The sequence below is a fragment of the Diadema setosum genome, chromosome 2 (genome assembly GCF_964275005.1).
Source record: "Diadema setosum chromosome 2, eeDiaSeto1, whole genome shotgun sequence".
Taxonomy (NCBI): domain Eukaryota; kingdom Metazoa; phylum Echinodermata; class Echinoidea; order Diadematoida; family Diadematidae; genus Diadema; species Diadema setosum.
The window spans coordinates 41,492,163-41,517,160 of NC_092686.1; the positions used below are offsets into that span (position 1 = coordinate 41,492,163).

The 24,998-nt window shown below is 38.2% G+C and overlaps 1 protein-coding gene across 1 annotated transcript; it reads right to left on the reverse strand.

Moving 5' to 3' along the window:
• Positions 1-684: 684 nt before the first annotated feature.
• Positions 685-24,481, reverse strand: LOC140245991 (leukotriene A-4 hydrolase-like). Its single transcript, XM_072325441.1, has 17 exons — positions 24,308-24,481; positions 23,160-23,302; positions 22,436-22,556; positions 20,209-20,277; positions 19,250-19,407; positions 18,236-18,308; positions 17,477-17,617; positions 16,474-16,497; positions 14,901-15,083; positions 13,393-13,540; positions 7,201-7,301; positions 6,368-6,444; positions 5,720-5,774; positions 4,527-4,622; positions 3,111-3,193; positions 1,938-2,042; positions 685-1,063 (listed from the first exon to the last, which is right to left on the reverse strand). Exons 1-17 carry the CDS (start codon positions 24,464-24,466, stop codon positions 943-945), a joined length of 1,857 nt encoding a protein of 618 aa, XP_072181542.1. The 5' UTR covers positions 24,467-24,481; the 3' UTR covers positions 685-942.
• Positions 24,482-24,998: the final 517 nt, after the last annotated feature.

The window sequence follows — 24,998 nt, forward strand, 5'->3', positions numbered from 1 at the left end:
AAAATTTTCGCGGTATTGAAATTTTCACACATTACACGCAACCAGCAACTTACACGAAAATAAAAGCACACAATTATTTTTGCTTGCAATGTGTTCCAGTAGTTTACGTCTTGATTCCCCAGAATTAATAACACACGAAGCTCATCATAACCTGACGAGCATGAAAAATTACTCATGTGAAACTATCCACTTTTACAGTAGTTGGTGTACTCCCTTTGATTGGAAATGGAGGCTTACGAGTGCTTCATTATCATTCATACTCTGAAATGCCTCTTTCTGCAAAAGCAAAATGACAAAATATGATGACATGGAATTATTACACAAATATCATTCCTATTTAATGACAGCTAAGCTTTTTCAAAAGGCTTTGATACTGGTAAGGAAAACAAAGTATAAAATCACATTCAAAAATGCTTTTCATTGTGGAACTGTACTGTCTAGCTACCATTTTAGAGATGTGTCCGATATTCCTGATTACGCGTCTACAGTACTAACATACAATAAGGCATCAGATACAGTGTGAGAAACAATTTTTTCGTAATGTTTAATGAAAAATGCTTCAGAACGGTCACCGTGTACTATGAAGATCTCACGCAGGAAAAGTTGATCATAACAACATGAGCTTAGTAAAGGCAAAATACATGATGCACAGATGAAAACAACATGCGACTATATATCACTACCATTGCCACGTACAGAAGAGAAAAATGAAAGCAAAAAGTTAGTTATCCCTCAAATTTCATCCATAAAGCTGTTGCACTAGCATCCTATTGCAACATCATCTCTTGTCATGAAAAAAAAAAAAAAATCAGTTATCGTTGATTCTCCTTGTAATTTTGATCAATGGTCTCTGAAATGAAAATTAGAGCCAAAATGGAGACTATTTGGCCAACAGGAAATATGCGTGCAGAGCCATGTGGAGTGGTCAAGCTGCCCGGTCTGTTAACCCTCAAGGTGTAGGTCTTTGGCCACTGTCTTGGCTGTGATGGGGTGCATGTTGCGCCTGTTTTCCAGGAATGTGTCGATGGCTCTCTGCCGCGCATCGGGAATGGCGTACAAGTCCCTGCACGATGGATAGCATTGGACTTTGTTTAATAACAAGTTCTGAACTTGGCTGTATTTTCAAACATCTCAAACATGGTGACATGACATTTGCTCCTGCCACAATTGCTCCAGTCTTATTTTCTCCGAGTACTTAGGGTTAGGGTCAGGGTCTCGATAGGACTTAGATTCAGTATGATGTGAGGATTAGGATTAGGGTGAGGGTTATGTTTGTGGGTTCAATTCATGTTTGGCTTAGTGTGCATGCACTTCATGGGAGCAATTGTCACAGGAGCAAATGACATGGAACCCTCAAACACACTCAAGGGAATTCACTCTGATAACGATGATAATGTTATAACAGAACAATAGACAACGGACGATGCATGTCGGACAATGGAAAATGAATGGACGATGAATGATTGGGAAAGCTCACTTCAGCCTTTGGCTAAGGTGAGCCGAAGTTAATGTTTCTAACACATCTGATTGGCGAAATAGACAAGGGCCGCACACTTTCAACAGATAAATGACCATTCATCTCACTTGCACAATAGTGAGTTTTTGCTGCTCTGAGCAAGCAGCACCCAATCACTGTAGAATACTTGTAAGCATGTGTGTCATATATACAAAAAAGCAACAACAATAAGAAACATACAAAATCTAGACCCGGTCAGTTTTGTCACTGGAGATACATCTAATATCTAACAACAGAACCCTGTTTCAACTAGAATTTGCTTGTTGGCTCTTCTGCCAAAATTCTACTGCTTTGCTACTTTTACTACTTTACAAGAAAACAGATGGAATTTAGAAGATTTGGCACAGGACTTTACCTTCAAAAGTATGTTTGAATAGCTTGAACTTTTGAAAATGGTTACTACATCAAGATATATTCTCACCTGTAAAGGACACGGGTGAACTTCATTCGACCTGTCTCCACAGCCATTTGAAGGGCGCCCTCAATGGCAGACTCATCACCAGCTCGAAGCTTCAGTCTCAGCCATCTACAACCAAACCATTTTGATGTGCACATCACTGTGACTTTCTAGCATATTCCAAAGTACTGAACTTTACACCTTCAGGTAACAGAATAGCATGAGCTAAATTTGGGATAAGATGGCAAGTAAGATTTGCATTAAAAAACACAAACATGAAAACTTAAATATTCTTTTTACAATGTCTAGGGCATCTTCCACTTGTCTTTGTTATGCACAGTAGAATGGTAGCTGCGCAATATAAATGTCCTTTGCTATTATTATTTAAGAAATTATGTGAAACTTGTGACTTCAATGTTAATTGTGATTATAAATGAATAACTTGCTCTGGCACGCTAACTGAATCGGTCATCAATTCATCACATTTGAGATTGAAATTTAATAATAATAACAACAATACTAATGATAATAACATTGTCAATTGGGGTTTTTTACATGGCACTTTCTACCATGAAGAGATGGCGACCTTGCTTTGCAAAGTCTTAGAATGTTTCACACACCAAAAATATTAGCTTCAACTTTTCTATCTTTTTGATGCTATTGATATTTTTTTTTTTTTTTTGTTATCTCTGTTAACTAACACAGTTCTTTCTCAGGAACTTTTATTTTATTTTATTTTATTTTATTTTTTTTTTTTTGTCAGATGCAAAGTACTGTCATGGAGGTGGATATTAAATTAAAACAGCAGTCAAAATGTTTGGTTCAAGCCAAAATTTCTCAAGGTGACTGCAACACTATTTTTAAGTTTTTGAGCAGATCTCATAACTTTGATTTAAAAAAAAAAATGCTATAGTGCAATCTAAAGTAAAATCCTGTATTCAGAGGGTTTGCACTGACCTACAGTTTATATCGTCATGACAACAGTGTTTACAGAGCAAAAATCGATTACCTAAGATTCACCAGGGAGGTGAGACAATTCACCTCCCTGGATTCACAGAGTCTACTGTAAAGTATTAGTTTGCTCACACATTACTGATATTCAGGAATGTCTATGCTGGCAATGAGCACTGAGGACACATGATACACATGGTTGCAATTGAAATGATTGCAGGGAATATTCAGGATACTTTTCCTCACCTAAATCTGATTTCAGAGTTGTGGTTCTGGTCCAGGTTATACACTTCTTGCATTGCACAAATATGTTTGGGAGTCAGTGGTTTCTGTTGGGGGGGGGGGGGGAAGAAGGATAAAGAGAAGTGTCATAAATTGCATGATGACAGTTGATTACTATACAGTTCACACGAGTGGAAAGAAATGGTAACAGCAATGCCAATCAATGTTTTCCCACCTAAAAAGCCGCACAGGCAAACTGGATCGCATATCATATTTGTACGTCATTCATCATACGTAGCTTCAGAGATTTATATTAAAATGCAACATCAGGAATAAGACACCTCAAACACCTGAAATCTTATTCCGAGTTCAAAATGTCCAAATCCACTACTACTTCAAACAGGTACACACACATACACACACACACACACACACACACACACACACACACACGGAATTTGTTTATTGTGTATGTCATTGTAATTTACATTTATTTATTCATTCATTCATTCATTCATTCATTCATTCATTCATTCATTCATTCATTCATTCATTCATTCATTCATTCATTCATTTATTTATTCATTTATTCAGTCTTCTTTCAACAGGTGGCCCCATCAGTAGGCAGGTACTGTTCTTCCTGGGGGTCCTGAACATACAAACATGACAGATGACAAAACAATGACATTTACATTAAATACAACATACTGTACGTGGACAAGTACAGTTCTTCCACTGAGTCCCATACATTTTAACTCTATTGTACAAATGCATTTATCCAATGAGAAGCTCCTGTCTTAACTCCTCTTACTTTGAAAGGAAAGAACTAGTAAGAATAGCATAAATGCTTACTGTATTTTGTTGTCTTTTAGATGAGGTAAACAAAATACAATCTTTGGATACATTCATTTATACAACACATGCAATAGATCCTTGCCATCTGACTGGATGAATGTGGGTCACATGACATTCAGAAGAATCAGGTACCCCACGCTCACTCTTAATGGCAGTGCAATAGACATCTATTGAACAGTAAATAAAGCTAGCCAGCCATGCAATAAATCCTAGGACATACTGAACTTGTGTATCGTAAAGCATTGGTGCACATGCACTTCCATTTAAGACCTAGAGCCAGATCTAGTTCTAGGCCTTACTGTTAGTCCTCCTCCTAGATAGGTTTGATGTTAGATCTATTTGGGTCTGGACCAGGCCTATATCGTGTTTTTTATAAATATTCAACATTTTATAATTCGTGCAACAGTTTGAATATTACATTCAGTGCAAGTTTAACCGTTCTATTAAACTCCGCTTTGTGTCTTAGAATAGAACGATTAAACTTGCACGCTCATGTACCATTCGTAATCACTGCACTCATAAACAATGAATATTTGTATATTATACACTTCTGTTTTCAAAGGTACTCTTTTCCCCCAGACTAACCTCATGGAGAAGCTGAGCAAGAAATTCCTGAACCTGGGAGGATGACATCGATTTTAGGTCATCAGATGAGAACTGTCCAAAGTCACCTTCAGATGCCTGGAAAGCAATTTTATACATGTAGATATTCAATAAAGGGGACATGTCCTATACACACATATATGGCATCATGTTGATAGTTATTTGAGACTTCTAAAAGACAGCTCAGGTGGCCTTTTGTAATCAAGCAAATCTGTATCAGATTCATACTCTGCAGGTACAATGCACAACCTTACTGTACCCCTCCCCCCCCCCCCAAAAAAAAAAAAAACACATACACCCTAATCATGATGTGACAGGGGCTAATAATCACACAAGCGGTACATATACATCTGTAGGTATAGAATCATAAATAATAAACAAAGATACGATTAAAACACTCCAACCCCATAAAAAATACCGAAAAATCATAGGAAAAAGAAAAAGCACATTGCTCAATAATTATCATGGGCATACATTATTTGCAGATTTGCATTCCTACTTTTTCACCACATGCTTTCTGTTAAAAATAGTCTTTAGTTGAATCTGTAGATTTGAAAAATAAAATAGACTGCTCTTCTAAGCACAGCCCCATATAGTCCAGCAGTGTCTTGCAAAACAAGGATAATAAACATGGTAAAAAAAAAAAAAAAATGTGCAACATGGATATAAAAGCAAACACCTTACACTTTATTTGTAAGAATTAGCAGATAGCATGTCGACATAACTTTAACAAGACACACTGTGCATTACCGTAAACGCAGAAATTTTCGAGGTACATTATTCTTCACATTTTTCGCGCTACTTATGGCTAGCACGAGTTCTAAAACCTGTAAAAATATCTTCACAATTTTATCTCCACATTTGGAATCATTTAACAATTGCACAGTGCAAATTCAAGAACCTGCAAATTTTATTGAGCCCCCCAGGGCGAAAAATTTATCGCATGAAAATATTTATGTTCACAGTAGCTTAGAGGGGCTCGTATCAATCACTGATTGGCCAGCTGTATTTCGGAACATTTGGATATTGGAAACTTGTCACTCTTTCTGGAGTTATGATACCAGTGCTGATTTCACAGCATTTGGTAAAATCAACCGAAGCCACTATTGATAGTGCAATTTTTCACACATCTAATCCCAGCCCTGTCTAATATGTCCACTTCACTGCCTCCTTACCTCAGCCCATTTCTTGCACAACTCTGTGCACATGTCACTCAGGGTTGTGTCATACCTGGTAAGAAACACAAACACAAAACATGAAGATGTGTGAGATACAGTGCATGTCCATTATAATAAACATGGTTATAATGAAGCAAAAATTCAGACCATAACATTATCCACTCTCCATATTTCTATTGTTCATTTGTTCGGTTATAATGAAATTTCGATATAACGAAAGAAAACTGCCAGTCCTGAGGACGGGAGTCCACTGTATAAAGAGTGTTAAAGTCTCCTAGCAAAGAGCTGTTCGATGAGGACGACCAAATTGTTATTTCGAAAAATACGACCTTACACACAATAGATCATAATAGATCACCAAGTCTCTTTCTATTCATTAACTGCCTGCATAAGAGAAAAGATATGCTTTAATCTTCAACAGCATGCACACGCAGGCATGGGCTGCAGTTAAAGAGTATGTGTATAGGGCAAAAAAGAAATGCTCATGATACACTACTGCTTCTCAGCTTCACAATTCTTTGTTCTATCATTCTTTAAAGAAAAAAAAAAGAATATAATGATCTTTAACAAGGAGGATGAGGGGGAAAAAGAAGAATAGAAGATGAAGAAAAAAATAAGAGAAGATTTCAAAGTTCCAGGACTTACTTTGGTGTGACAGGTGGCATTCCAGGAGCAAAGAACCATTTGTCCCACTCTACACAGTCAAACACACCAGCAGTAGCCTAGTTTGGGGACAAGGGACAATGTAGATAATTGCTGCAACCAAAATTGGCACATACACAAGTCATACATGCTGAATGCAATTTATGCAACTTCAAACCAGCATGAAATCAATACATACATTTATGATAATCTATCTTCATCTTTATTGCAAAATATAAAAAGAATCTCCCACAAAAAAAAAAAAACACATAACAAAAATGAGCACACAAATGATGACATATTATTTTGTTTGCCCTGACCCAAAATAGACACAGCACATAAAGTGCAACATGAACATTACACATATGTATTAATCTACTATGTAATCCATTGCTTGGTATGCAAAGAAGGAAATGGTGTTGTAGAAGTACATCATTCATGTGCCACACAGCTCTTGCCCTTCCCTGTCCCCTTAAAGATTTTTAATTATCATCATGAAATATCTCTAAACCAATAAATGATAATAGGTAGAAAACATGTTGGGGATAATATGAATCACGATAAAGATGAAATACGAGCAATAAAACATCTAGTAGAGCTTATCATTAGTTTTCAGTACCTAACATTCACATACATGTACTCAAATTAGTAGTCTACAAACATTGCAAAAGCTTTTGTTGTTGTTGTTGCTTAATCTTATGGCACTTTCCATTCACAGTGAATATGTATGCCAGAAACGTTGTTGTTAATTCTCTTTGAATACAGCTTTACATTTTTCAAATTGCAAAAGCAAAAGAGCAGACAGTAGTCTTGCAACAAGACTTTCACAAAAATACCTGTTCCTGGAAGTATTCTAAGAGGTAGTCCTTCCAGTCCTGGGTAGGCAGAGTCTTGTACTTGAATTTTTCAATGTAGGATTTCAGGAATGCTTCAAACTCTGCAAAATGAATGATTACAATGCATAACATCGTTAGACGATACCTCCAAATCAAGACCCTTTAATGCTTAATAAGATGTATCATAACTATTGATCTCATCATGAAATAGACAAGCTGGTCAGAAAGAAATGGGGCAATTTCCAAAAATATATTCTTTTGAGTGATCTCTTCTGGTTCAATTGGAAGGGGTACACTGTACCGTTCTTGTGGAAGGATGATTTAGAACAGCTTTTTTGCACTTGAACATTACATGATACAAGTATGTTATGTTCATCATGATATCATAAAATGTGTTCACTGTTTAACACAGTGAAAATGTATGAATAAAAACCATATATCCTTCGAGGGTTTGTTTCAGGTTCATTAGTTTGTTTTTGAACCACTCGATGGTGGAGTTTATAATTCTCTACTCTGGCCCTTTATCACTTGCTAAACATGAATAAATTCTAATCACATAGAATTTAGCATGTTAGGTACAGTAAGCCAGACTTCATTTTCTTCCAAATGTTGTCATTGTATTTTGTCGTAAATCTACCATGCATGTCTGACAGTTTGGTCATTTATATCTTGCTTTTTCACTTTTATAGTCATTTTTCACACTGATTAATTCTTGGAAAGTGTGAGGCATTGAGAGATTAAAGCATGGACATTTACCAAACAATTACAATGAAGACAACGAATCTGTAAGTTTCCCCAATCCCCAAATTAGATATGAATATACCAAAGCAATTAAAATTATTGTTGGATATTGACTGTATCCACATTTTCTAATCTTGCAATGGCAAATATCAGTAACTTTGCATTTGGGTTAATGTCGCCAGCGTACCAAAAACCACATAAGAATATAGATGCAGATCAACAATGTTAGAGTGCAGATTTCCAACAGGATTTGCAACATACTAATATTCTGGGAAAGGAGCTCACACTAATTACAAGATTTCCCTAACTTAACATAATTCCTATCAAATGTCATTCCTAAAATAGCTTGTCTATGTAACAAATTTGCAGTTTACCAACCTGAATTTTGACATGACAAATTTTTGTTGGGTTTGGAAGGAATTGTCTTCTGTCTACTAAACAAATATGATTACATTGAATTAATTTCATGCCTATAGCAATGATAATAAAATTTCTATATTCTATTTTGCATTGTGAACCATCAAAATATTCTAGCATATGACAGCTTGGGGCCTTTCAGCATACCAGATGCTTAACATCAGGTTCTTACTATACAATGCCATGTGAATTAATTTAGTAATTAATAATTGCATATACAATTTGCTGAGGACATGTTTTAAATCATTGAAGAGGCATCTATCTACACAAATACGCTGTATTTCATTAAGAGGAGCATGCACAGCTGATAACCAAAAAATTTCAGCATAGTCACAAGAGTGATATCACATTTACAATCATACCAATGCCAATACAGAATCAACAGCCATATCATATCAAAAATATTGCTATAAGATTTTCTCTTTGAGATTAAGTCTTTACAAGAACCAATTATTTAATGTCTAATAGCACCCTACGGTAAAGGTTTACAAAAAAAAAAAAAAAAAACACAACCACAAGGAACAATCTTACACAGGCAAAGGAAAGCAAACACTGTCCTTAAGCTTCTGCTGCAGCAAAATCTACCAAGCTCGGTCATACTAGCATTTGTCACTTCACAAACTTATCATGCTGATCAAAGACAAATATAGTGAGTCAGTTTGTTGCTTTAGGGTATTTGCTTCAGTTTTGACATGAATATCTATCAATCTTTTAATTGATCAATTAATAATTTTCCACTCATAATTTGAATGATGTGATAAAGATTGGCATGAAAAGGTAACAAGAATTCACAGAATATTGTTAAAATGTGTCTTTAAAGTATGGTGAACGAGACATTAAAATCAAGAAAATCATATAAAAGAAGATGTCAAAGCAGAGGGAAATGTCTCCTAAAACAGATTTTTAACGTAACTTAGTAAAAAATATTCGCGCCACTGAGAAATCGCGAGTTAAAACTGACTGATTTGCTTCACCGATATTCACTCCAGAACAACTGTCTTTTTCGAGTCCTAAAATATGATGTCACGAAATGAACAAAACCCTTTACGAGTGCAGCAGGATATCGAGGCTGCCATTCATAAAGCACATATTTCTTGGTGAGCGGATGCAATATCTGGCCTGTCTTTAGTCGCCTCTGCTTTCTCGGCTGAGGCATTAAAACGTTCAATTTTTACCTTATATTGTACGGAAAGACTTTGAGTTTGACATCGAGAGTGAATTGAGTGATGACAGTAACAATGACACTGATAGTGACAATGGCGAAGTCGGAGTGGTAGAAGAAGCACGGGAGAGGCGACGGATATGGAAGGCCGCTGCGGACATAACTCGTTTGGGGCATACATGGAAACGGGCACACTGCCTCTCCAAATGTATGCCCCAAACGAACCACGTCCGCAACGGCCCTCCAAAGACGGAGCCCACTGTGTGGATGGAGTGGTAGCGCAGCGCACATTTCGTGACGTCATAATTTTGGTCACCAAAATTTCGCCGTCAGATCGGGTTCTGGTGGTCTAAAAAGGGTTCCAAAACACCATCTCTCCATCGTTCTGGAGACGTTTTTACCTTCTAAAAGTTAATTATTCATATTCCTAGAGACTTAAAGGGGCCGCGAAGCCCAAATCAACCTAATTTTCAGGTTTAGGCCAATTTTATGTAATGTTTTGTGGTGATTTCGCATTTACGACTACTTTTTGATGATTTTGATGAATAAAAGTGTTATTTTGAGAGAAGATACAGCTCTGGGAACGCCCCCTGAAAAAATGTCAAAAACATGCACACGGCGCGTACGTCCTCATACGTCATCTCAAGAATGATGCGAGTTCGAGCAGATGCGTGCAACGTATACTCAGCTCTATTTAGCACGTAGATTCTGTTAGCGGATAACAGTAACACAACTAGACCTCTAGCTATTTTGCTTTTGAATAACCCTTGAGGCTTTCCCCGGAACTTAACATGAGCGATTCAGACAGTAGCGTGGAAGAGAGCGCAATTCACTTTTCCAGTTCAGATTCCGAACATGACAGTCTTGCTGAAATTTCTGACCAAATTCGAGCTATTCTGCAGAAATCAGACCCTACGGTACAGGTTTGAGCCCGAGCTCGCAGATGAACTCGAAGATGAAGGTGCAGTCGGAGGTGAAGACGAGAATGAAGAAGACATTGAGAGGAGGCTAAGCAACAGAGATTGGTAAGTCAAAATGTTGATTTTCATTTCACTGAAATTCTACTGTTTTTTTGTCGCAAAACTGTAACGTTAGTTCCCTATTTACCAATTTGCCCTTACCCGTACTTTTGCAGCTTCGACGTGCATTAGTATGTCAATCGGCCTGGGTGTACATGCTTGCCATAGCTGTGCACAGTCACAGCCAGCCGAGCCTAGTCATTCGGCACTTTGGCCGTGCCATACATGGCGGTACTATCGATGTAACGGGGTACCGGGTTTAGCGTAGGCAAAGATTTATCATTTTTTTTGTTTTTTCATGAGCTGGGCTAGGAACTCGATATGAATGAGCAGAATTGAGATTTGTTTCGCTCAGCAATCATATTTGCATAAGCATGATGTTGATTTATGGTAATGGGGTAGACTCTATATTAAAAAACCTAGGTTTTAGATCTATGTGGAAATTTTCTTTTTCTTCAGCAATTGTAATATTTTTAATCATCGTTTATATCAACTAAAGAGACAAGCTCTGATCATTCCAATTTCAGAGCAAAGTGTTCATTTTTTGTTACAAGTAAATTCTACTCAAGACTACTGTAATTATCTAGTACTGTACTGGTATCATCTAGTATTATAAATGATGTTGATTTATGGTAATGGGCTAGAGTCTATATCAAAAACAACAACAACAACAACAACAAAACATTCTTATTGTGGACAAATAAATATGGGGAATTATGCATTGATCGGGCTCCCTCAAGCTCTGCCCCGGCGTTTTCCCCCATGCTGATACATGTACGAACAACAGCGCCTATAACAGGTCTTGTCTGCGCCTGCAGCCCAGCACAGTGACTGCACTAGGCTCATGCTGACGAATGACGATGTTTCATTTCATTAATTATCCCCGCTCTTTATCTCATCATAAAGTCTGAATTTGATATTTATGTGCATTTTTACAATGAACAGATTCTTAATCAGGCATTTTATTGGTTGTACAGCCCCTCTTCGAATGCATCCTCCGGGAAGTGGGCGCTGCACACCAAACTTGAGCCATCCCAATTGGCCCTTGTCGTTTTACTCGTGTGGTCCAGATTCTCCGTAAATTTGGATCGTTGGGAAAGGTGTGAAGGCTCACCCCATCCTATGCCGTGTTACTACACCCTGCAATGATGCATCGTCCAGGCATGGTTTCATTTACAGGGTGCAGCTAAGATCTCTTGAAAATATATTTTTGCAATCAAACGTTTAACAACCCAACGTCTTGTGAACAATCAACACACGACAACAGCGTGGTACATACGCCGCCGGGTGGGTATGGGCCGTGTGCGCGTGCGTATACTAACGTTAGTATACAAGTAGTATGTGGTACGGGTGCCTCGCATATCGGCTATGGTCAGGAGTGTCGTCAACTACGAAAGCTTCATTCTTGAGATGACGTATTCGGTTACGTGACTCACATTTGTCGAAATTTCACTTTTTTTAGCGGCGGAGCTTAGGAACTTGGACATATACAAAATCAAGATGGCAAAATTGGATTCTCTCTCTTACAGGTGCTTTCTACAAACAACTGGTGAAAGATTATCAAAGAATAAACACATCTTAGCCCTCTCAGAGCTCAAATTTGTGGATTTCACAGCCCCTTTAAGCTTTCCAGAAATGTATAAATCACCTTGTTTATGAATATCGTCCTTTTTTTCTCGTTCACCATACCTTAAAATGATTTTGAACTTCTTTGAAAATCAAATCCCTAATAAACACCCTTTAGAAGGGACATGTGAAAATGCAATATTTTCTATCAATTTCCTTTAGCTGTTTGGACCTCTATAAGAATGAAAACCCACCAGCCAATCCGACCAAACTCTCCAGATAGAACAAGAAACTGGAACCTTTCTCATACGCTATTGTGGAAAGTGCGTCATCGGGGTCTATACCGCCCTCTAGTGGCACAATCAAGTGAGTGAACTGAGGACTGTCTGCAAATTTCTCCATCTATCAAGACAACAGAAGTAAACATGCAATGACAACACCAATTAGCACATGAAACACCAAATCAAGTTAAGTATTAGTATCTCAACAGGGAAGAGTATCAACTGCTGCAGTCAGAGTGATAAGCCATTTCAACATTAAAATCACAATTCTGACACATTTTCACAAATCCTCACGGTCACATGACTTCATGCCATCTATTTCTACACATCCATTAATTTACCAGTATCAGCACAGCCTGTGTACTTCCATTGCCATGTGTGGCCGTGGAAGTAGTAGGAACATGCAGAACCAGAGTGGTGCTGGCTTGTCCATTGCAGAATGATATTTACAAACATTTAAGACTTCGATCTCCTGAAGATCTTAAGAGTCATTTTTCTGTTCTTTTTCACAATCACTTTTGGTTCTGAGGAATCAAATACTGTCTTCAAAAAGCCCTCCACGTGTGAGTGTGGAATTCTTGCAAGATGTGTGAAATAGAGTAATCAAGTAACTATCAATACACTTATCATAAGTAAAATGCTATTCTTTGTTGATATGACTTGATTGGATCTTTGATTGGGGTCTTGCAGAAATGAAGTCAGAAAATTGGGATTGTCGATGTGGAATGGTCAGAGTACTGCGAGCAGCTTGGGTTAGGACTAGAGAGTATCCAGAGATTTGTTAGTTATGGAGTATGACTACAGTTCTGAAAGGGGGGGAGGGGGTGAGCAACTTCCAAAGAGAGACCCATGGATGGAAGACCAATGTTTGGTTATCTTCAAGAGACCAAAATGATGGCAACAGAGAATTGGATTATAGTTACGATGAAATGGCTTATCACCAGGATGACAGTGCTGCTGGTTAGTGTGGCAGGCTGAATGCACATTGGTCATTTTAGCTTCTTACCCTGGACGCCTACGAGTGATTCGAGGTAGAAAAGAAAGCAGGAGCCCTTTTCATAAGGAACGCTACTGAACGCGTCATCTGGATCAATGCCGCCCTCTAGGGGCGGAATGAGCTGGGTGAACTTGTGCTCAAAGCCATACTTCATCACCTAATATACAAATACAGTAAGTAAAATGATGGCAAGACAGAATTGGGTTGTAGTTATGATGAAATGGCTTATCACCAGGATGACAGTGCTGCTGGTTAGTGTGCAGGCTATTCAACATGCACATCGGCCATTTTAGCTTCTTACCCTGGACGCCTATGAGTGATTCAAGGTAGAAAAGAAAGCAGGAGCCCTTTTCATAGGGAACCCTACAGTAAGCATCATCTGGATCAATGCCGCCCTCTAGGGGCGGAATGAGCTGGGTGAACTTGTGCTCAAAGCCATAATCCATCACCTAATGTACAGATAAAGTAAGTAGCGGATGTAATGCTAACTTATGAATTCAAAGAATGAAATGCTTACTTGAATAGCAATTCAATACATCATAATACAGTATGTTATGTATTATTGGGTTTTCAAAAGCAAAACCTGCATGCATAATGACGCTGTGGGATATTACTTGGTCCAGCTCTAATTGGGTTTCCAAATGCAAAACATACACATACCATGGTCCTTGATTTTTATACTTGATATCTATATCTTTATACACACTTGTAATTTGGTGGTCATTGAAAAGAAAACCAGATATGATTGATGGAATAATACAGTGGGTGGTCTACAGATAAGGCTAAAACCCAGACAATTGAAATCTCAAGGCATATTTGAACAGACTTCTCACATATAACACATTGTTCCACTAGAATTGAGTCAATAGTGTTTTATGAGATAGTCTTTCCACAAATAGACCAACATCTGCACTAGAAGAGTACATTTGTACCTCATCAATTGCGCTTCAAACAGTAAACTGAAATAACATGCATGATAAAATCAATGACGAGTGAAAAGTGGCGAATCAGTGCTGGAGTTGAGCGGAACAGATCATGAAGAGAAGCACTATGCAAATGATTGTATAAAAATCTTGGTAAAGCAGAATGAACGATAAAAAGTCTACACATTTTTTTTATTCATGGACAGCCCAGGGAAGTCAGATGGTTCTGCCTTTAAGCTTCATTGGTTCTAGCTTTTCGTTACTGATAAATATCATCAGGAAAATTGCCTAGACCATCACCAGCCTTATCAATAATGACAGTCTATGACCAGCTATTGATTTATGTGTTTCCTCTTTACTAATGACAGTAAACAGGTCTATGTCATGATTAGGTTGAACAAAGACAAATAATTCTCCTTTTTTTTAAATTCTCTACAGGGAGTGACATAAGCATTCTCAATCTTTCCCATGAAATTAATAAGGGCATTAACACTACAAATTTAGACAAGTGCTAACACACTCCTGTCATTTCCAATGGGCAGATCAATAGCACCCTCCACATTCTCAACATGATGGAATTGAACTGAAACTCACTGCATTGAGGAGTTCCTTGGTGCCGCCGATGAAGGCAAAGTGTCTCGCCTTCTCCCCCTGCATCCGGCCCAAAATCTTCCTCTCCACGAAGACGGTGAAGCCCTCGTTGAGCCAGAAGTGCTCCCAGCTGCAGTTGGTGACCAGGTTTCCTGTCCAGCTGTGGGCAATCTCGTGTGCCACAACCTGCACAAATAGCGATTGAAATAGGATTTCACATTGCTTCTTGAAACACTGCACTTTTGGCTGTGTACGTAGACCAAGAGGATTCTAAAGCAACACAGCAAGATATTGGAATGCACACAAAAAGAGCTATACTGCAACTTTTTGATAGATCCATTTAATAGTAGAAGTGCTATCCTGCCAAAATGTATGACTATGGACTTAGATGTTACATAGCTATGTATTATATTTATGAGAGAGTTTTATTGCAGGTAGTTTAGTGCTGGAAAAATTCATAGAAGGCTGATATTTCATTGGTAGAGAATATTAAGATCTTCATTGTTTCAGGTGACACACAACAGCATAAACACTGGGCCTTTGTTTGCCAAGAATAGCGATAAATTCCAAGTTTGTTCAATAGACAGCCAGGTATTCAGTAAAATCAGACACCAGTCTCACAGTAATGATACTTGATAATACTAAGGAGGTTTTATACATGGAGTTCCAACTGGCTGTAATTATTCAAACAGTTGTTAGATTTCTATTGATGTAAAAAAAAAATTCCACAGGTGCACTTGTGCCTTTGATGATCGATGTTCAACGCCGCCGTCTTGCAGAGTAATCTGAGGATTCATTTTGAACGTTATTATAATGTTGGCCATATTTTACTTATTTATTTAAAAATGAAATGAAATTTCACTTAATGATAAAGCATGTAAAACAATAGTTAATTCCATCCAGAAATTTGCACAAAAGTGTAAATTAGAGCTGTATCATGTGAAAATGTTCAATCTGTACCATCCTGGAAAGCTTGTTTTATCACTTTTCCGCTTAATTTCCACAAATGAAACTAATATAGAATAATCTTCAAGTATAATTCTTTATTGATAGATATATAAGATTAGTACCCGGGTATGCCCAGTCAAGTAATTTTCATCTTCATTTCAGCATTTTTTTGCTCAATTTTTATTTGCGCCTTCTCGTGTCTGTACCATCTACCTTTTATAAGAAGGGATAGCGAAAAGTAATGACCATCACAAAGACATATCTTTCTTTGAAAGTGGCTGGTGATTATGCAATGAGACACGAGTCAATTGTCTTCGTATCTGCGCCGCAGATCCTGTTTGGCACATGCTTCAAATATTTTTGAGCGGCGGCTTCGAACATGGGATCAAAGGGAATAACACTGTTGTTATTCCATCTCTTGAACCTCCTTGATAATACAGAGAAAAAGCCTACTGGATAATGCAACCAAACTACCATCTACTCGCAAGCAATCTATAATCAGTCATACAAGAGTTGCATCATTACTTTTACTCGTGTTTATGTATAAATGTTAATGCCACGTATGAAGAAAATCCAACTTTATTGATTAAAATTTTTTTCAAAACTAAGCAATGTGCAGAATACTCACATTTGCTAGTGACCGGTCTCCTGCCTGTAAGGAAGAAAGTGAGAGGAAAAAACAACAACAACTCATTATGTACTTGCACTGCTGAAAATCAGTTTAACAAAGAACAGTACAGACCTTGGCTGCTCAAAACAGACTGATTTTAAATTATCAATGTTTCTCTCACTAACTCTGCTTGCACTTATTTCATTTATCATAATCTGGATCACAGTAACTGCAGAAAGAAACAAAAACAGCAACAACAAAGAAATGAATGACATAATGAAAGAACAATGCAAGTGAGAAATAACGGCTTTGTTCCACTAACAGTGATTAATTTTTCAATTGTCATAAATTTGCGTGGATATCATCACATTGGTCAGGTTTTCATGAGACAAATATCAAACTATGATCACTGAAATCAGCTATTATTCAGGTGCAAATGCACTTTAGCCAAACCTTGTGGAGCAAAAACATATTAGATTTTGAATGATTCTCCCTCTGAAATTGGCTGCAACTTAACCCATTCCATACTAAATTCTGAAATGCCTATAGACTTAATATGCCTGCCACCACGTCCCCGTTCGGAACGGCATAAGATAAACAAAGCCATGCAGCTGAACAATGCCAATGTCTCATAGGAAGGGCAATGTTTATTACACAACATACATTACCAGGGACCTGTTGCATACAACTTTTAACCTGAAAACTCAGGTAAGTATGATTCTGCCATTGAATTAAACACATGAAGAAAGAATGTCAAAAATAACCCAAGTTTTCTCCTGTAAAAAGTTTTATGTAACACGCAACATGATTTCATCACCACAATTCATTGACCAGCTAAGTGTCAGGAATTCTGAGAGAAGACGGTACACTGACAAACGCAGCACAGAACATGTTATCTGACCCTTGCCAATGCAGATGACAAGCCAAGTCCAAACTTGTGTATCTATCTATAGAGGTATTTCAACAGATATAGTTGAGTCAAATAAAGGATAACAGATCGACACCGCAATATTTTCCTCACCAGCAGAGTGGGTGTGACAAAAGTGAGACAGGGGTTCTCCATTCCTCCATATGGGAATGACGGGGGCAGGATCAGCAGGTCATACTGCCCCCACACGTAGGGCCCCATCAGGTCTTCTGCAGTGGACAACATCTCTTCAGTCTGATGAGGAAGATGTAACACAGTTCATACATTCCACATGATGAGGTTGGAAATAGGTAAAGATATCAGTACTTATTTAAGTGTGTGATGTTGACGTTATGCAATTGCATGCACATCTAACTAACATTCTATGTTCAGGTCAAATGTGTCTGGTAACGTTACTTTATTGAATCAGATTTCAGAACAGATAGCCTTAACTCAATCCCCACCTAGAATCCAATATGGTGAATATATTTTAGATTGATTTTAAGTTCATGAAAAAATGTAACTGCTGCACTTCAAGGGCATAATACTCTCAGATTATGAAACTGAAAGTGCATACAATGAAAGTTTGTTAACACCGCTAGACATAAGACATCTCTGAACAAAGAAACAACAGTGTTGTAAACACTTTCTTAACTCACCTTGAGGAATTTCTGGTAACAATAGATATTTTACCTTGGAGACTCATGACAAAGTAATAAATTTTTATCTCACAACTGAAGTAACCTCTCAAGGATACCTAACAAAACCTACAACTGACAATGCTTTGTTATTATGGCACAATATAGATTGAACAAATGTGAAAGAGAAAGGAGAGAGACAACGTTTAAAAAAACCCCCAAAACAGTAGCTTACCTCTGCAAACTCGTATGCAGACTTCTCAATGAGTTCCTTCTCAGACCATACTTTTGAACGTGGCCCAATTTTTCTAGAGTGCAATAAGAAGAAGTTAACAAGTATCAAAATTGACATGATTCTTCCAAAACAGCAGACATGCATCACTTGATGTGTTGTGAGTCCTAGAGTACATAAACCTATTGAGGACTAGTCCTTAGTATGTTCCGGCAGGTGTCTGTTGGAAATGCGTGTTGTAGCAAAATCAGTCCGTCCTCAACAGGTAACAACTCTTTTATGAGACATACAAATACAAAGTTAACAAATCTAAGATGCCGTTTACAGTGCAGGGCTGGGCCAAACCTGGGCTAAGCCCAGGCTGAGCCTGGCCTCAATTGCGGTACTCGGCCTTGCAATACTGTCAGTTTACAGTGGAGGGCTCAGCCTGGGCTTTAATTCAAACCTTTCAATATTTTGTGGTAGTGGCGCTCTGCTTGTAAACAAACAATTATTATTAGGAGCGCACCAGTCGCAATTTGGTACCGCATTTGGCCCAGTTTCCATTCACAGTGAGAAAAGTCTGGGTCAAGACTACCTCCAGAGGTTGGCCAAATGCACGGCCGTTTTTGGTACTGTATGTGGCCTTTTGAGCGCTTACAGTGAAAGGAAAGCCAGGCTCAGCCCAGCCTTTTCACTCACTGTAAACAAGGTCTACAACACTCTGATTTTATCCAATCAACAGAACATTGAATGACCACAAAATAGGATGAATATATCAGGCTGATGTACAAATTGATAGCAGAGTAATTCCATCCATACCATCAGCCCTTATCTTGAGCACAATCAAACATATCCTGACCAATATTAAGACACTCCACATATTAGATTGTTCAGGAAGCTACATCATTTGATTCATGAAATTTTTCCATCGAGATGTTTTTACGTCGATGTAGAACAATTTGTCAATCAGTTACATCATTTGAGTTAAAAAAAAAAAGAAAAAGAAAAAGAAAATTTATTGACAAGGAAGTTCACCTGCTTTCCAGTGCTCCAACAACAATAGCTATCAGATAGCTTGGCATAGGGACCGTCTGCTTGAAGGAAAAGATCTTGGAGGCACTGTCTGATGAGCAAGGCTCATCCCCTTCCCCACAGGCACTCATCAGACACACCAGGTCACGGGGAACTGTCACCTACACATCATATATTGTGAGAATGAAAAGCAATACACAGACTATCGTAGCACAAAATCAACTAGATTCTTCTGTACAACGCAATGCCAGAAGTACGCAACCAGATTGTCTCTATTTCTGCAAATGCTGAAATATTGGTGGTTGTTTCTCGAAAATTTGGGAAATAAGCTCTCAATCATGAAAATAACAACGCGCAGAAATATTGACAAAAATGTGCCCCGCATGCACTGTCCAAGGCCAGCACATGATTGTTGCAACATCAAGTCAACAAGCACTAATACATTTGTGTTTCTGACAGACTTGATCGCATTTCAAGCAATGTTTTAACAAAAGTTTGTTTGAGTAGTCACTCTTTCTTCTGAATGTTTGTGTTAGGTTGTTTTTGTTTTTGTTTTTTGCAATGATCATGATAAAACCACAAAGCACAAAATTAAGTTGCAAAAATGTCTGATCAACTGTCATTTGTGAAATATCAGTGCATGAAAATAGTAGCATTTACAGTAATAATTACGACGTAAGTCAACAGTTTATTCATATTGTTCTTTTTGTCTTTCACTTTCCTCATACAGAAAGTAAATATAAATTCACACTGTCTCTGTAATTACAATTACATTTTGTAAGACTTAAAAGACTTACAAATCCAAGGTGTTAACACTGTTTAAGTTCATGGCATGCCACTCTTTCCATGACCTAGATAACCTCTAGATATGCAAACCTATGAAGGTCTGTGAACATATATGAGTTGACCAAGAGTATCGAGCTTGGTTACGGAACAGTCATCTGATTTGTTTGATTGATTACCTTAGCATCATAGGTTGCCTTGACGGATGGACTGTCTTGACACGGCAGAATGCTTCGAGCATGGATAGCCTGTAAGAATGGGAGAATGAATACTTGTTGCTAACTCAGGCACACCAATCATCTGACAAAATCAATGTTGTCCACTCTATGTTGTAGTAAGCATATTCCATGCTCTTCTAATACCTTGCTATGCAGGTTACAACACTACTTCAAGCAGGGCTCAACACTAACTTTTTTGTCGGGTGGCCTGTTTGGGCCACAAAAATCTTTTAATCTGAAATTTTGGTGGCCCGAAAAAGATATGTAGAAGCCAGAAATTAAAGTAAAGGTAACAATCTATTTTGAATCTCAGTTGCCTAATCGGGCTACAAAAAGATAAACTTGGTACCCCAACATCAATCTTTAGTGGCCCGAGGCCACCAGGCCACTGGGTCAACAGGCCATTGGGCCACCAGGCCACCACCAATGTCAAGTCATGTTCCAGCATATTACACCAGGGGAAAAATTGTACTAGCATTATTTTAGTAGGATTTTAGCTAAAACTGTTGTTGGAGTAGCAGTAAACATATAAATTCTGTACCTATACATTTAATGGGTTTTCATTTTGCTTGTGATAAAGGATTCAAATTCATCATTTTACGTAATGACAACAAAGTCAATGCTTTGGTCTGTTACTGACATGTATTCCCATTTTAATTGAATATAGTCTCTTTCTGTCCAAGACCATCTCAATGAGATGGACACAAAGACTACCACAAGAAAGTAGAAAGCATTGTCTCTTTAAGGACAAGTTCACCTTCATTAACATAAGGATTGAGAGAATGCAGCAATATTAGTAGAACACATCATTGAAAGTTTGAGGAAAATTGGACAATCCATGCAAAAGTTATGAATTTTTAAAACTTTTGTTTTGGAACCACTGGATGAGGAAACTACTAAGGCTCGTGATGTCATATGAGTACAACAGTATAAAGAAAATTCAACATATTTTCACTTTTTTCGCATAATAAAAGAGCACATGACTTGCCTCTTTCTAAAGGCAATGGGAATAATATTACCCATAACATATGTCAGTAACGAGTCAAGGGAATGTGTACTTTTTTCAAAAGATGAAATTTTGTGAAATTCTCTTTATATTTTCCCTATATTGTTGTACGCATGTGACATCATACACTGCATTAGTCTTCTCATATAGTAGTGACTGCACAAAAACTTTAAAAATTCATAACTTTTGAACAGATTGTCCGATTTTCCTCAAACTTTCACTCATACTGTTCTACTAATATTGCTACATTCTCTCAATCCTTATGTTAATGAAGGTGAACTTGTCCTTTAAAGATTTTCAAGGCAGGTGCAATTGGTTTCCAGAATGTCCTGAGAGAAACCCACTCATTTTGACAGTTTGACTTCAATGTCGTAAGCATAAATAATCTCCTATTTCACATTGAAACCATGCAGGTTTGTGTATTACGAGCAAAGCTGTGAAAAGTCAAGAGACCTTGGTTTTCCTATCAGTTTGAAGAATTTCTTAATCCATCAATATCTGTGGTGCAGGCAAAGCAATATTGAAACCAGAAAAGCATTTGGAAAGTGCAGACCTCCCACAAAGCAGCTCATTTCCACCCTACATGCATGCTCAATATTGCCCCCTTTTCCCAATGATAAAGAAGCCTTGTTTTTACCTCCTCATTATCAGCTTCCTGCTATGCAACACCTCGAGCAGGGTACGCGCTTTAGTATGCATGTGCAAACCTCTAATGTGCGCAGCTTGAACTCCCAAGTTCACCGACTCTATTTGCTAAAAGATTAAAAAAAAAAATCCATCAAAACTTCATAAAAATTCCAGGATCACTACCAAAATGTAATCATCTGTTCCTTGTGTAATTATTGACCTTTCCCGTAAGTTTCATTGAAATCCATAAATAACTTTAGTTATTTTGCAAGCAAATCAACCCTGACAAAAACATACCCTCCCTCGCAGAGATAATAATGGTAAAAGTGGACAAAATGAATTCTAATTAAACATCATGTAGTCTTTCCTGCTGCAGTTATTATACTAAATTGGGGTAGCACAGTGACAGAGCAAACTGCTCAAGACAGGTGAAATTTGATTAACATAAAACCTGTGAAGCTAAAATGATAAGAAATTTGCTCTTAGATACAAACTGCATCATACAACAACGGGGTAAATGAATAGAAGGACTGGATAGGAAGGCTAGCACCAAACCTGACATTGGCTGTAGAGGTATGGGTGTTGTTTGCCAGAAGTCTGACTGGGTTCAAGCCATCCAAGAGCAGATGCTGAGGAAGATGTCTCATAGATGACCTTGATACACACTTGGGACCCTCTGGAAAGTAAAATCAATTTGACACATTTAGTAATCTCCAAACACAGAGTGGCTTTAAATGACATTATACTTAGCAAAATGATAAAAACACATATGTTGAGCAAAGTTGGAGATGACAGCTTTTTTTTTTAAGGCACAAGACGTACTATAAGATCTTTAGAAACAAATGCATAAAAGATTCCTCAAAAGTCTGTGGTTGTCAAACTACTTACAATGTACGTATAATTTCAAGATCCATTCTTCATAGCCTCTGTAAGGGACTGGAACAATCTTCCCTCATCAAATTATGTAAACAGTTCCTCTGGGAAATATTAGTTAAAGTCGAAACAATACAGCTAAGTTGTTCCACATGCAGTGCACTTTTCACCTCATCAAGTTACATTGCAGCATGGATGCGTCTGCAGAGGATATTTTGCTGATGAAACTATCCAGATCCAGTCCAGATAATTTTTCACAAAGAAAGGAACAAGTGATATGTTCAAGAATGACTTAGTAGCAACAATTCAAAGAACCAAATTTGTTTATCACATAAGAACATGACCTAGTAGAGTGTTTAGTGACATGCCTGTTGGGCACAATTCCTTACACTCACAGATTACTTACTTGGCTTGCGCAGATGATGGTAAGTTGATAGACAGAGGTGAGCCAAGTGCGCCGGTAGGTTCCTTAAGTTCAAAGGTCAATTTCTCTCCTGATGAATCATTGATAACCTCCGACACTGTCAGCTCTTCGCTTGTATCTAAAACCTGTAGGATAGTTGTGGGTTCATTTAATTATAGAATTGTAAATGAAGCAGAACTGCAGCATTTGCAGCCACTACTTGATCAAAACGGTCTCCCAATTCTTACATATATGGTAGCATCTCTAGACTCTAGTCCAAAACAATATCCAACATCTCTCCAGCTTCAGCAATATTCGCCTACAATTTTCTGTCATGGACTTTTCTTCTCATATAAGAACATTTTACTACAAAATATATATCTCATATTTTCCCTCTTAAGAAATATAATGTAATACATGAGGTAAATAATAGTCACATAGATGCACAATACAGCAGGGCTGCCAACCTTGAGTGAGAGTTTGGAGTGAGACATTGTGAGGGAGTGACCAAACCTGAGGGATTGAAGCAACCGTGGCGGTGGTGGTGGGGGGAGGGGGGAGAGGGGGGTTGAGGGTGGTGTGGAAGGAGAGTACATCTCCCTCCCCCTCCCCCTTTCCACTGGAGGGAGCTTTGACAGTTTTATATTTTAGATGGTGCACCCTGCCCGGCCCTGGTGCATACTTCAGTTCAGTAAAGATTTCAACACATGCATAGAGAGTGTGCCCCTAGCAAAGTCTCGAAGGTTTGGGCTTGGGCATTTGAATGTTTGGATTATCAGGGACGGTCAATAGGGAACACTTCTTTTTTTTTTTGCTTTTTGCTTTGTTTTTTAGGGTTCGGTGTGAGAATTTTTTATCAGAGTGAGACAGTTAAAATTTGGTGAATTGGGCGAGTCTCACGCTAAGTAAAAAGCGTGAGCTTTGACCTCAAAATGACTCGAGTCATTTTGAGGTCATAACTGTGTGTGGCCCCTACACCCTTGGACTGCCAAATCTTTAATAAACTCCTTTTTACAGCATTCACTGAGATTAGAATCAGTTTCAAAGTTTTATTGCAGATTACTTCCGTTTTGTTTTGTCCTATGTAAACTGAAAACTGCTCAGTCCCATACGTGCAAAAATATGCACTGCTTAAATTTCGACACACTTACCACACTGGAAACACCGTCCTGGAGAACATCCAGCGACAGTTTCACAGATCCAGTGAGTACCTTCCGCTTAAAATCCACATTCCATTCAATTGATAGATGTTTTGTGGTAACCTTTGATGGATCGGACAGTGAATTTGGGTCGCTTCGTTTGTCAGCCATTCTGCCGAATTCGCATTTCCCTTTCAGCAAAGAGAGTGTACAATAAGCGCAAGCACGCACTCGTGCAGCGAGCGCAGCGGCGGCGATCGCGGGGCGAAGCCACCGAACTTTAGTTCGGTGGGCGAAGCCCGAACTGTGGTGCCGGGTGCAGAGGACTGTAGCACGTGAGAGCGGAGGTGCAGACTGAGAGCTAGCTGAGCGAAGAGGCGGTCGCTTGCCCTCATGAATATTCACAACATAACACAATGTCAAAACTCGATGCCTGTACCTGTGAACCGCAAGAATCAGCAGCTGGTGATCGAACATCGAACCAAGGACAAGGAGGCCCAATCTCCCTGATCGAACCTTGACCACCCTAATCAGTGGGAATATGTCATGTGATCCCAATTTGATTATGGCGAAATAGACTATTTATATATCTTTTTTTCTCTCTCTCTCGATCTGTATCTCGAAGAGGATCGTCCACAATTCAACACAACTACGGAGTTACTGTAGATTGATTATGCCATTTGTTTTATTGTTCTTTGACCCT